Here is a 14899-nt window from a genome sequence, read left to right on the forward strand (position 1 = left end):
GTCTTCCACTCACTGAAACTGTAGCTTTTCAAATTAGAAATAATTACATAGCAAGTATATTAAAATTAAGGTTTGCTCTTACCTGAGTCCTCCGACACATCCTTTGGTGAGGCTTCATCCTTAATATTTTTCGAAGCTAGTGATGTTTTGTTTTGAAGGAAAAAAAGAAAAAAAAAACTATAAATTTTTATTTTTGAGGCACATTACATTAAAACAAAGAATCCCCAGTTATCACTTAAAAAACAGGTCTTACGAATCGCCAGAAGTTGCTATAAAAACAGTTGCCATGGACTATTCACTAAAACAATAAAGACCTCCTGAAGTATAGAAATAGGTTTGCCTCCTACAGAGAACAAAGCTGTATTTTTAACTTTTCAGAAGGAGCACCTCTAGTGGCTAGGAAGAGTATTACCAGGAAGTATCGGGAATGTCCCCTTCATTCCTGATGGGAGTCCTTGGGTGGTATACAAATGGTTAACATACTTAGCTGCTAACTGAAAAGGCTGGAGTCCACCCAGAGGTGCCTCGGGAGAAAGGCCTGATGATCTACTTCTGAAAGGTCAGCCATTGAAAACCCTATGGAGTTCAGTTCTACTCTGACACACATGGGGTCGCATGAGTTGAAATCATTGTCAATTCATTTTTCATTCCTGACACCCAGACCAATTATATCAGATCTCCAGGGTTGGGGCCCAGGCTTCAGTATTTTTAGAGTTCTCAAGGTTATTCCAATGTGCAAGCTAATACCCACTGGTTAAAAGCATGACCTGAATATCCACTGTTGCAGACAGTGTCCAGATCTGCCTGCCTATCTGGAGCACATATTTAAAATAGAAAACATGCAATTATTGTTTCTTAATGGAAAACTTATTTTTCAAAAAGTTTTCCGATGCAAAGCTGAATCAATGGAAGGTCCCAACAATCAAACCTGAAATAGCTCACTTACATGTAGCCCCTTCAGACAAGCCTCTCTCATTCCTGGGTAGTGAATCAACATCAGCTACTAGAAGGAAGGCTGGCTGGAGATTAAGAAAGTCTTGATTCTTGGCCCAGTTCTTTTTTCTTACTAAGCAAATGATTCATTCTGTCTGAACTCCCATTTACGCAGCCTCCATTAAGTTTTCTGAGGACTAAATAAAGCAATGTAGGAGGAAGGACCCGGTAGACTATAAATCATTAAAACAGAAGTATGGTGTATTTGCAGGGGATGGGGGGGTCCCTCCTGCTGTTCTAGATATTATCAGACCAACTCACCCCAGTGCTTGATGGTAACTACAACATGGAGCACTGTGTTGCACTGCTTCTCACACACCCCACAAGACAGACAACTTGTTGCTGGGCTCCACATCACACCCTACCCCCACAAAACCACAGAGACAGATAAAGCCCAGGGACAAAAAGCTTGGCCAGAACAGAGCCTCTTCATGGATTAGAGCTGTGTACAAAGGTGCATTTCTTGTCATGTTCTGAGATCATACCTGTTAACACGAGATGCTAAGTTCACAGTTCTGTCAGAGTCCAGTCATTTTGTAATTAGGCTGACCAGATTCCAATACAAGGCATCACGCTGGCCTGAGGGCCAGCAGAGAGTCAAGGAGCCAATGAGTTGGGAGTCTTTGGGCATTCAAGCTCTCGTTATCACCTTATGAACTATGATTATGTAGCAACACGTCATCAGTCCAAACGTGTTCACATACTCAAAACTTTCCTTAAATGCTCTAAAGCCACACATTCCAAGAGAATTAGATGAAGACACATAGGTGGAATGTCCTTAAAGGAAGAAAACTGTTTTCATACCTTGTTTGTCATCGAGAGTCACATCTTGGATAGGAACAGGAAAGTCTGCCATGTCTTTAACAGATGTCTTCTTGGAAAAGAAAAGTAAATGAATTATGTGGATTAGAACAGAAATTAAGTGATGTGCACATATGATGAAAATGTTCTAAAAGTAATAATTCTTCCCAATATTTATGGTTTCAGTAAACCCTGACTTTTAATACTATTTTATTTTTTAAGTTGCTAGGGCGGTAGTGCAGTAGAGGTTAACTTGTATTTGAAAATTTACATGCACAAAGGGAAAAATTCACAATTCAGATTGAGGCAGGTTTAGAGACCACACATTACATCAGAATCTAACTTGGATTCAGCCAGAGAATTGCATGGCAATTGCCCATTCAGCCAAGAACAAATGCGTATTTTATGTACTTTTTCTACAGAGTGGAGAGAGGTCCTGACAAGTGGCCCCATAAGTTAGGTATTTGCCAGGATCTATTATGCAAAGGGTGTCCAGCTCTGGTAAAATGGCCTCATTGTTATGGAATACAATAATCTTACTGATGAGCAGATCAAAGTTTTCTCCCAAGTCATTTATGGGAAAACTCCTCACACTAAGAAGATGAAAATCCAAACTGATCGATTATTTTAAAACTCCATTTAAAATCTACTTAAAAAAATACTATCAATTTATTTCTTGTAAAGTATCAGTTGACATATATTCTAAAACCTTTGATGAAATTAAAGAAGAACATATATTCGTATTGGCTATATACATATAAACTCTGGAAAATATACAAGAATTGGGGGGTGATCGAATAGATGGGGGAGAGGGATGGGAGGAGAACTTGTCAGTATATGCCTTTTATTTTCTTCATGTTTTAAGCATATTCAAAAAATTTAATAAAATTAAGTTTAAGCACTTAAAGGAAGTAAATTGCATGCTACCTGTTATGCCAAAGAGTCAATTGGTCTACCTCTCAGAATCCAAACAACCCCAGCAAAGTGAGCAAAACTTCTGTTTTTAAATTGTTCAAATGAATGGAGCTACAGAACTATTTGGTAACAACCTGATCTAGGATTTAACAATCCTCAGTCAAGTAATTCTTGGCATTACAATGAAGCCTCCAAATGTAATTTCCTATCCAAAGTCTACTATCTTCAACAGAACAGAGAATGTATCTTAACAGTGTACTGCTTTCATCTTCTTCTCCCACCTGGATTATAAACCAGACCTTTTAGTCGAAGAAATTAGGTAAGAGTAGAAAATGTAGATAAAAAGAAATCTATAGATTGTGGAAAGAAATTCAAGATCTAGATAAACGGAAAGACATCCCATGTTCATGGATCCAAAGAATTAATACTGAGATTCTAGAAAGATGGTGGCATAACCAGACCATCGTTCTGACCCTCCTCCACAAATACAGCAAAAGATACAACATGGAAACGGTGAGCAGCTTTGAGGGGCTCTGAATTGGAGAGCAGAGGGAAGCAGCAGGTAACTGCACACAGGTAAGAATCAGTGAATCAACAACGAGTCGCATATAGTAGGAAAATCACTTCTCCCACCATCCCTGCCTCACCCCCCCAGCCATGCTGATCACCAGCTGCTGCGAACTGGGGAAGTGGCCTCCCAAAAGAAGCCTGTTTCCCTAACCACCACAGCCCCTGCCTCGTACAAAGAGACAGGACCCTAAGCTTCTGCTCTAAAATCAACAAGGCAGACCTCCGCACGGGTCCATTTGGAGTGTGCCAGCACTTCCCCGGCCCGGACAATTTCAGCTACAAGCCTACTACAAATTGCTACAGAAGGCCCATGCAGTGGAGTCTGCTCTCATAATCACCACTCTACATGCCTCCTTGAGCACTCCGTAGCTCAAGCCACTGAAACCAACAGAACAAACCTCCTGGGAAGTCAGTTCAGGTCTCTTTGCTTCCCCTTCTACTTGGTGCTGAGGACTTCTGACTGAAGCTGATGTGTGCTAGGAAGCAGGCATCCTTAGTGGAGGCTACACCCACAGACAACATACTATGGGGGGGTGCCTCTGATATCAACAAGGCAGACCTCCCCAGGGGTCCATTTGGAGTATGCTAGCCCCTCCCCCACTGGGACACTGTCAGCTGAAAGCCTGCTGTGAATTGCTACAGAAGGCCCATGCAGTACAGTCTAGTCCCACAGTCAGTACTCTACCTGCCTCCCCACACACCCCATAGCTCTGGCGTCTGAAACCAACAGGACAAGCCTCCTGGGGGTCAACTGAAGTTAGTCAGCCCCCACTTCTAGTTGGCACTGAGGACTGATGACTGAGGCTGCTATGTGCTAGGAAGCAGGAGTCTTGAGTGAAAGCTGCACTCATAGCCACCAATCTACCAGGGGGGTTCTCACAGCAACAAGGCAGACCTCCATGGGGATCTGACCAGAGCACGATACTCCCTCCCCCATCTGGTAACTGTCGGTTGCCAGACTGTTGCAAACTGATACAGAGGTCTCCTTCAGTGGAGTCTGTTCCTGTAGTCAGCACTCCACCTGCCACCCTGTGCACCCCATAGCTCAGTCCTCTGAAATCAACAGGACAGACCTCCCTGGGGATCAGTTTGAGTCTATCTGCTCCCACTTCCAGTCAGTACTGAGGACTGCTGACTGAGGCTGCTGTGTATTAGGAAGCAACATACTACGGGGCGGGCTCCAACAACAATAAGGCAGACCTCCCTGGGGGTCCATTCAGAGTGTGACAAGCCCTCCACCAACTGGTAATTGTCAGTTGCTGAACTGATACAAATTCCTACAGAAAGTTCCCTACAGGGGAGGCAGGAGGTGGGTCATCTAAGTGGAGACTGCTCCCCCAACCACCACAGGGCCACTGGGGTTCTGAAACCGACAAGACAGATGTCTCAGAGATTCTTCTGGGGATTGCCAGCCCCTCTTCTTCCTGAAATTGAGGAAAGTGTGCCTGTGCTTCCCCTGAATGCCAGCTCAGATTAAGCAGCCCACACAGAGCAGAAGAAAAAAGCCTTGGGCAAAACCAAAGGGCAACAACCAGCTATGAAGGGGGTACACTGGGTACGGGTTTTATGACTAAAAATATAGTTGCAGAAACCAAAGGGAAGGAAGTAATAACCAGAGAGAGAGACTACATCCCCCTGGTGGGCAGACTGATTAGTACATAATATCTTGCCTGAGCGGCAGTGCCCGCTGGTGGATAGACTGACCACAGCAAGTTCTCTGGTGTTTTAGGGAGACACTGAAAATTGAAAACCAAGACCTGGAACTTTCGAATCCTAATTAAACCAGGGAGGGAGAAGGAGCTATCATAGAGAGGAAGAGGAAATGTTATGCAAAGGTCAAAGGCACTGCCCATCTAAGAGTTTTTTGGAGAAAGTAGTGTGGGCAAAAATACTAAATACTGGAGGAAACCGAGAAAGTTAGCACCCTCAAAAATTCCAATGCCCCAACAAAAAACTGATCACATGACACACAAAGAAAAGAGAAACAATGGCCCATCCAAATGAACATGACAAAGGGAATGAAAGGACACCTAAAAACCAAACTCATTGCCGCTGAATTGATTCCGACTCATAGTGACCCTATAGGACAGAGTAGAACTGCCCCATAGAGTTTTCAAGGAGCACCTAGTGGGTTCGAACTGTCGACCTTTTGGTTTGTAGCCAAACACTTAACCACTGTGCCACCAGGGCCCCTAGAGTTACAATACAACCCCCAAAACTCCATTCTTAGGTATATACGCAAAAGAAATAAAAACATATGTCCACACGAACACTTGTACATAAATGTTTATAGCAGCATTATTCATAGTAGCCAAAAAGTGGGCACACTCAAATGTCCATCAATGAATGAACAAAATATGTTATATTCATACAATGGAGTATTATTTAGCCATAACAAGGAATGAAGTCCTAATAGATGCTACACATGGATGAACTCTGTAAACGTTATACAGTGAAGCCAGGCACAGAAGACACATATTGTATGGTTCCATTTATATGAAATGTCCAGAATAAGCAAATCCACAGAGGCAGAAAGTAGATCAGTGGATGCCAGGGCCTGGACGGAAGAGGGTGAAATTCTTCTAAAGTTAAATTGTGGTGATGGTTGCACAACTCTGTGAATATACTAAAAGTCCCTAAATTGTACACTTTAAATGGGTAAACAAAGTTATGTGAATTATATCTCAAAAAGCTGTTAACAACATAAAGAAACCTAGTAATATAAGAAAACACTGCTAAAGAGGAATACACCTGAAATTATGATCTAAAACCCTTGAAGGAAATACGTACAAGTTAACAATGTGCTGTCTTTAGAAAAAGACGCGCTGCTAAGGAAACTTCTCCTGACCTGAGACCTGAATCAGCCACACCTTCGCTCACAACACAAACATCCCATCCTGGAGTCATCATGCCCAGGGCTAGAACTAAAATTTATTTAAATGCCTCTCATTCATGAGAGATTAAAAGACTGGTAGATAGATGGAGAGAACAACGAATAATCATTTAAAAAAAGAGGCCATGAAATACTTCATTATTAATTACTGAAATCTGACCTACACTTCTCGAATGGCCAAGCCACCAATTAACTTTATCACCTTGCCCCCGAATTCAGTTTACTGCATCATCATCTAAAGGCCCCTACCCCACAAAATAACACCTTGGTTAGGAGAGAAGTGTTTGTTTTGCTTTGTGGTTTGGACAGGAGAAAGAATAAAAGACTCAGTTAGCTTTTACCCCCTCCCAAAGGAACCAGTTAGAGTATACAAAAGTATATAAAACTAGTTGCATGTGACATCCATAAAGAAGGATACACATAATGTCATCAAGGACATCAGAGAGCATAAGTGTGAGTGTGAGAGTGAGAGTGTGTGTGTGTGTGTGTGTGCGTGCATGCATGCATGTATGTGTGAAAAATATCTACATTCTTGGACCCTATGGCCACCTGTATGTTTGCTCTTCTTTCTTTTTAGACAATGATACGTGCCCACATGGGGAAAAGCAATATGAGTCAGTAATTAATGTCTACAAAAAAATCATTATCACTATTGGAAGAGCAAAGACCATCTCATATCATCGTAAACTGGAACAATTTTTACCTAGAAAGGACAAGTATTCATGGCATTTTTTAGGAAATCGCCTAACAACCTCAATTTTACAAAAGTTAGGGTGACCTATTGCAAAAAGCAGGGCAACTGCATAAGAGCTGTAGAGGCGTCCATTTGCGCTTGATGGAGAAACCTCTCCAGACACGGCTGGAAGCCTCGCAGTATACTAAGGGCCACGAAAGTGGTTAACTGTTGTCTCTGCTTCTCCATCATGCGCATTCCACAGAAAAGGAAATTAAAAAAAGAAAAATTCTTCAAACGTGCATCTACTGCCCATCCTGAAATCACATTCCTTTATACACTTTCCCCATGAAGAGAAATCTTGAGAAAGTAACCTGAAGGCAACAACTCAAAGGAACAGTCGCAGAGAGGCAGAGGGAGGTTAATCAGAGGGGGCACTGCAGACGCAGACTTGATTCTCTCGCAGAGGGTACCACCTGTAGCAGACTACAGGCGTGAAAGGCCCCGGTCAAAGAGTAAATAATCACACAGTAAACAAAAAATTCCAGAAATGTCCCCACGTCCTCCCTTTGACTTCCATCACCTTGTAATGGTTTGAACTATGGTTAGAGGACTCAAATAGGAGCCTGTGACTAAACCTCCATTTACTAAATGTTTTCAGATTTTTCCCTCCAGAAGGGGACAGCAAGGTATCATAAGTTGTCATCACAGTGATCATAATGGTGATGATGATAATGATATCGATGATAATGATGACAATCACAGTGACCACAGTGATTCCTCCTGTTTATCGATCCACAGCTAAGAACCACTAAGCACTTGGCTACACCTATACATTAATGGCCCAACACTGTGGGGATTCTCCAGGTCTCTTCTGGAGATTATCCAAACCAGTCTTCATTTGCTCCAAAAGCTAAAAACCACGAGAGAGAAGGAGCTTTGAACGTGATTTGAGCCCTCATATATAGTTCTCCAACCTCCTCTCAAAGCTGTTCTCATACATTATACCTTGTTAATACCCAGCTACTAAAAACACAACTTTAAAACATTTACTAAGGAATTAAAGCTTGGTTAAAGTAAATAACTTGGCTGGGGTCTTCTGGTTTGGTTTAGCTATACTTAACCTCTAGACAGTCAAGAGACTATTTTTATTTTACCAAATCAAGTTTTAGGGGGAAACGGGGGGAAAAAAAAAGATAATTACAGATACATTTGATGTTTAGATCTGAAAGACTGAGCCTGAAGTAATTACTGAGTATAAAAGAAAACATCATCAAAGTGGATTTTCCAGAGTTTGTGAAGAAGCTAGGTTAACATATGAAGATCTTTTACCTCACTCCGATGCAAGTCCCGGGGTTGTTGGCTTGCTGGCATTGACTCTGAATATGAATCAAATGCTGCACACTCCCACTTGGACTTAGGAAAAGCTAAGAAGAAACAAAAAGAATACATAATATATACTACAGTCACAGTGCTCATTGTGTCCTACCAGCTTTTCTGTGCTTGCTAAGCACAACAACAAACCACAAACCCTTCTCTACTACTTATGGCACGGACCATGTTGAGGTAGTATTTTAAGTTTTTTACGTGTACAACCCAGTACTTCTATCATCCCCATTTCACATACATGATGAAACTGAGGAACCGGGTCACTGAGTAGCATCCTCAAGGTCATACGTCTGGTAAATGGAAGAGCAGGGATTGGAACCCCAGCTGGCTGGCTGGCGAGTCCCCGTTCTCAGCATTTCATGTTGTAGCATAGTGATCATTTTCCACATTAACTCTCACTTTGTTTTCACAACATGTAAGTGTTAGTCATGCTATTTGAGCATAATTTTTAAATGATAGTGACAATGGTGATAGTTCTAATACTATAAACTAAGGAAATGCATCATTTTAGCTATTGTTCCTGATTTCAAACAAGCAAGTAAGAATCACGTTATGGGTTCCGTCCAACCTACAACGGTGACAGAGGCTGCTAATTGAGGAGCTGAGTGAATTAGCATGCGGAAAAAAAGCACACTGCTTGGGAAGCTAGTAGTTAACACCCAGGCTATTTCTCCGAAGCAGATTCTGCTTCACCATTTTTGTCACAAAGTAATTAGGAAAGAAATGTCTCAACAGCTAGAAAATTTGTCAGTATTCCAAAGAGAAAAAGCAGATTGGGGTTGGTAATAAACAGATGTGACAAATCAAATTTGTCAAGACAAGCTATGAAGAAAAAAAAATCAAAACTTTAATGCAAGGTTTCAAAAAATTTGGGGGGAATGAAATGTTGAACGTGGGTTGGCATTGTTTTGCGCTCTTGCCTCCCTCTCACCCTTTCTGTGCTCTGAAAGGGGGCACAGTCCCTCTGCAGTAAAGCACTGGTCACCGGGGTGGCAGCACCACACGCGGCTGAGTACAAGCACCTTATCTGCTCGTTGGCTTATTCAACCCTGAATTTCACTGATGCCAAGTGGGGCAGACCGTGGCCCTGGTGACTTCTCTGACTAGACCTGGTCAGCTCACTGTTTTCTGGGTTAAAGCTCAGAGAAACCCCTTTTACAACCTCAAAAGCAGTTTTAACCAATGTAAGATTTCTCTTCCTGGTCTACCAATCCATGATCTTTTACCAGTTGTCACTGAGTCGATGCCAACTCATGGTGACTCCATGTGTTTCAGAGTAAAACTGCACTCCGTAAGATTTGCCTATATGATTAATGGCTTACCATGAGGGACCTCACCATGTACAAAGCTAACACTCTGAAAACTACAAATGCCACCAATTAACAGCTAAATAGCTTTCTAACATGTCCACCTCTCTCCATCTCCACTCTCACTCCCCAGTCAAGCCTCAGCTGTGCTGGAGAGGACTGTTGCCAGAACCTTTGACCTGATCTTCCTATTGCCACCTTTGCCCCTGAAAACCCATTCTCTGGACAGCAGCAGGATGGTTTCAGAGGGCCTGGTTGGGCCACTTCCCTGCTGGAAACACGTCAGAGTTACTGCCCATGATCTGTTCCCTGTCTCCCTCCTCGGCGTCAGCCTGGGTCTCTCTTCCCCTGGTTCATCCCACTCCAGCCCCTCTGGCCTGAACTTCCTATTCCTCACCCGCGTCTGCTCCAAGTCCCTCCCCTCTCAGACTTCTCCAGCACACCTCCTGCCCCTCTGCCCATAACCCACTTTTCCCATCTTTTACCTACTTAGTCTTCAGCGCAGCCTTCACACTTCCACTCCAACATTTGAGGAAATCTTCCCTAAGGCCCTGCACCCTCTGGATGCACTTCTACTTCCCCTTCATAGCACTTATTACTTGTTTGTGAGCTGACTTAACATCTATCCTTTAACTGCCGGCAAGTTCCCTGAGAGTGGAAATTGTGTTTTACAGAGCATTCTGGCCCCAGAGAATACCACAGTGCCCCTCACAAAGTAAGTACCCAATAAATATTTTAATGAACTATATGATGGCACTGGGTTCACTGGGTATACAGTGGTCACGAGCTTGGTTGGCTGCCAACCAAAAGGTCTGCAGTTTGAATCCACCAGCCGCTCCTTGGAAACCCTATGGGGCAGTTCCACTCTGTCCTATAGGGTCACTATATGAGTTGAAATCAACTCGAGGACAACAGGTTGGGTTTTTGTTTGTTTGTTTGCTTTTTTTTAATATGGTAAAAATGCATACCACCTAGTCACCTAGACATGAAAATATCAAAAGGCTCATAGTTAAGTCCTCCCAATAATCCAACTACTCTTGCCAACTCTGTTCAATTTTCACTGTTACAGAAAAGGGATTATTTCTGTAATTGAAACTGAAATGTCATCAGATACAAAAATTCCTATTTCATTATTTTATTACAGTTTTCATGCACGATGGTATCAATCAACTTATACTCTTCACCAATCTTGTCGAAGACTGGATTAAGTTTTTTTTTTTAAGACTGAATATAGATTAATTAGAATAATGTTGGAACAAGATAAGAGCTAAGCTTTAAAAAAAAAAAGTTAAACGGGATGTCAAAAAATGAACAACTACAACCAAAATTAAGAGCAGGGCCATTCATACTTTGCCAACAGTCTAAAAATCACCAAAAAAAGGTCTAGACGGTTCTGGCCAGGGTGATAAAACACTTAAAAATTAACTACTAAACCCTTGGGGTTTGCCTAAAATATACTGTCAATGGGTGCGATGGGCTTTTCTGAGGTCTCTCATGTTTTCTGTTAGAACTATATAATCAATATTTAAGATTAATCCCACAAGCCCCAGAAACGATGTGCAAGTTTTGCTTAAATGAAAGATATGTAATGACTCTTCATTTGTTTCTGTATAAATTCACACTGACAGCCTGGATGAAGACCAAGAAAACACAGGGACTCTGCTGTTCCCAGGGAAGGGAGAAGGCTCCTGAAGGACACTCTTCTTGCTGGACTCCCCTATCCTGCAGAGGCAAGTCCGAAGGAGCCGCAGTCCAGTCTGTTAACACACTTTTAGCTCAGGGCTTTCAGACTTTTAAAGAATGTCACTAACGGCTTTTGAGACAGTCCATGCAACCTCCACAGTGAATTCTCAAACACAGAGTCAGCACCCGGCAGAGGTGCTGTGGCCATGCTGCATCAACAACAGTGCAGCATTAGTCAGGACCCGGAAAGGAAAGCCAGGTGAGGGCATGGGAGATGAGCTGGCCCAGGGACTCTTTCCAGGGCCGGGAAGGGGAAGAGGTGAAGGTATTAAATGCACCCAAATGCCCCTGCATCAGACCCAGGCCCTCTGGTCAGCTGTTAATCCCCATTCAAAACCAGCTATTTTTGGGGTCAACTCCAACTCATGGTGACCCCATGTGTGTCAGAGTAGAACTGCACTCCACAAGGTTTTCAATGACTAACTTTGCAGAAACAGATTGCCAGGCCTTTCCTTCCGAGGTGCCTCTGGATGACTTGAGCTTCCAACCTTTTGGTTAGCAGCAGAGCATGTTAGCTGTTTATACTTCCAGGGACACCATTAGAAACAGCCAAAGCCCTGGGAATGTCACTGCTTCTTTGCTTCAATCCGGGAGAAACACAGTGAGAGAAAGAAAGGAATGAGAAAGATGGAGAGACATCAAAAAGGAAACAGAGCAGTTTATCATGGTGCCCAATTGCAAGCTAATTCCTTGGGAGCTGTGAAGGTCTTCCCAAGCCTTTAAGGAAGGGAAGCTAGCTGGAGATATAGTCTCCTATAGGCAGAAAGCAGCTGGTTTCAGCAAAGTCCAAGCCCTGAAACTAACACTGTCTTTTGCTCTCTGAACCTCCCCTTCATATTTTTATGGGGGCATTTGGGATAGATCCCAAAGTGGGTCACTCTTCCCTGAACATGTTTACCTACCCCTGGCAGCAGCTAAGCACTTGGTCTCTTCCTTTGGCTGAACCCCTTCCCTTACTACCTTATACAGAAAATGATTGAATTTTTATTTAAGTGAGTCTGAAACCCCAAGACTGACCTAGACATGTCATTTGCCACTTTGAATCTAGTGTCCTCATAAGGGACTAGACAAGCTAAGCTAAGGCCTTTCCTAGGTCTAACCACAAAATTTATACTCTATTAGGAATAATCGGTGGCTTTAGACATTATTAGACACTGTTTCCTCTTGCCAATGATCACCCCTGACGAAGCTCTCCTTTTGCAGAGCCCTTCTCTAAAAGGTGAGAAAGTTTGCTGCAAGCACCAGCTGTTTCTGGACCCTTTCAACGGAAACTGTACTTCTCTGAATAATGGAAATCAGATCACTGTCCATTAGAAAAGAGCAAGAGACACTACTGGCTTTTCTAATCTGCCAGATGAACTGATACAAATGTTGGACTCACCATGACTCTTTCCTATTCAAAGTTCAAAATAGTGGTTTCAAGTGACTGTTTTGTTAAGGAGAAAAGTGGAAAAGAGTTCTACTCCAACCTGCTGGTGTGCTAAAAGGTTCTAGATCATGATCTCAGTGGTGGTTACATGGACGGATACGTAAGCACGAGTTCATCAAGCTGCACATCGAAGATTACAGCACCGTGCACACTGTACTGTGTAGAAGAGTTCCAGTCCTTTCTATTCCCCAAGGCCACTCAGGGACATTGGGATGTCCCTAAGGTACCAAGTCAGCACTTGACTCTATAAAACGACCTTCCCCTGCATCTGGTATCAGTTGGGAGGCTTAGTCCCTGCTCAATTCCATCATTTTCATGACAGGGTAAGTGACTTTGGTTCGAACTCCTCCAGAGGGCACTGGCACGGGGATAAGAGATGGCCCAGGCTTGCCTGGATCATCCCCAGGACTCATATGACATTAACATCTAGTATCGGTTAAAGAAAAATAACTATAGATACCAAAGACTCCCCCAAAGTGACTGGACTCTCTTTTAAGAAACTTCTAAGGCCTGAATGAAAAATGCCTAAGGTTTACAACTTAGGATGAGGCCTTACCTGCTTGCAGGTACTCTGGCTGCAGAGTTGGCGGCAGGGCCTCGGGCAGCGGGTAGCCGTTCTTCCGGGCTACAATAAGATGAAACGCAGCACAGAACTCCGGCAGGGTCAGGGCCCCGTCACAGTCAGCATCGCTAAGTTCCCTAAAAATAACAGATGTCAAGAGTACCAACGTAGGGCTTAGAAGGTGTTATGCATTGAATTGTGTCCCCCCCAAAATGTGTGTCAACTTGGCTAGGCCATGTGATTCCCAGTATTGTGCGGTTGTCCACCGTTTTGTGATCTGATGTGATTATCCTATGTGTTATAAATCCTAACCTCTATGATGTTAATGAGGTAGGATTAGAGGCAGTTATATTAATGAGGCAAGACACAATCTACAGGATTAGGTTGTATGCTGAGTCAATCTCTTTTGAGATATAAAAGAGAGAAGCGAGCAGAGAGGAGAGGGATCTCTGGCCACCAAGAAAGCAGGGCCAGGAGTAGAGCATGTCCTTTGAACCTGGGGTCCCTACACTAAGAAGCTCCTAGACCAAGGGAAGGTTGATGACAAGACCTTCCCCCAGAGCTTCCAGAGAAAGAAAGCCTTCCCCTGGAACTGGCACCCTGAATTCGGACTTCTGGCCTCCTAGACCGTGACAGAAGAAATTTGTTAAAGCCATATGCTTGTGGTATTTCTGCTATAGCCGCACTAGATAACTAAGACAGAAGGAAAGTTACTCGGGCTCCGACGTGCATACACGACTCGCAGGCTCTCTTGTGGTGGTCCTGTAAGATCCTCAAACCTTCCTGGCCAAAATCATTTGAAATCTAAGGGGCCGCTCGAAGGAAGACAAATGCTGATTGATAGCGCTGGCATCAGCAGCACTATATAAATAAAAATGTAAATTATTCAGGCTCCCTGGTAGGTCCGTTTTACAACACTGGGTATACAGGACAAGAAATGATAGGCGGACTCATTGCTTAAGGGACACTGAGTTTCTATTAACAGTGATAGAAAATTTTGGAAACGGGTAATGGATGATGGTTGAAAAACATGTTGTTCTTAGGTGCCATCGGGTCAATTTTTGACTCACAGTGACCCCATGTGACACAGCAGAATGGCCCCATAGGGTTTCCTGGGCTGTAATCTTTATGGAAGCAAATCACCAGGTCTTTTCTCCCCGGGAGCAACTGGATGGGTTCAAACCACCAACCTCTCAGTTAGCAGATGAGCACTTAACCACTGTGCCACCAGGGCTTCTTGCTAATACTCTGTTGTCATTGTGTGCCATGGAGTCAATTCTGACTCAAAGCAACCCTACATGACAGAGTAGAACTGCCCCATAGGGTTTTCGAGGCTGTACTCTTTATGGGAGCAGATTGCCAGGTCTTTCTCCCGTGGAGCGGCTGGTAGGTTCAAATCACCAACCTCTCGGTGCGCAGCCGAGCACTTAACTGTTGCACCGGCAGGGCTCCTCTCGAACAAGGTTAACAACATGATAAACATAACCAATGTCACTGAATTGTACACGTTTAAGAATGCTGAAATGGCAAATGTTTCGTTACATATATATTCGCCACAATCTTTTTCAAAAAGTTTCATAAGAAGAATGATGACACACAGAGTTCTGCAGCCCTTGACAGGCAT

General features: G+C 43.2%; 1 protein-coding gene across 5 annotated transcripts in view; it reads right to left on the minus strand.

Annotated features, from left to right (window-relative positions):
• REPS2 (RALBP1 associated Eps domain containing 2) overlaps positions 1-14899 on the minus strand; it is a 220696-nt gene that overhangs the window by 78921 nt on the left and 126876 nt on the right. For 4 of the 5 annotated variants that reach the window (XM_049873370.1, XM_049873366.1, XM_049873369.1 and 1 more), the window contains 4 exons: positions 13270-13412; positions 8178-8272; positions 1798-1867; positions 83-136 (listed from right to left, as the gene is read on the minus strand). In XM_049873370.1, coding sequence (XP_049729327.1) covers positions 83-136; positions 1798-1867; positions 8178-8272; positions 13270-13412 — 362 coding nt within the window. The remainder of the gene's footprint in view (positions 1-82; positions 137-1797; positions 1868-8177; positions 8273-13269; positions 13413-14899) is intronic. The other variant, XM_049873367.1, reaches the window with a different exon arrangement.

The sequence above is a fragment of the Elephas maximus genome, chromosome X (assembly GCF_024166365.1).
Source record: "Elephas maximus indicus isolate mEleMax1 chromosome X, mEleMax1 primary haplotype, whole genome shotgun sequence".
Classification (NCBI taxonomy): domain Eukaryota; kingdom Metazoa; phylum Chordata; class Mammalia; order Proboscidea; family Elephantidae; genus Elephas; species Elephas maximus.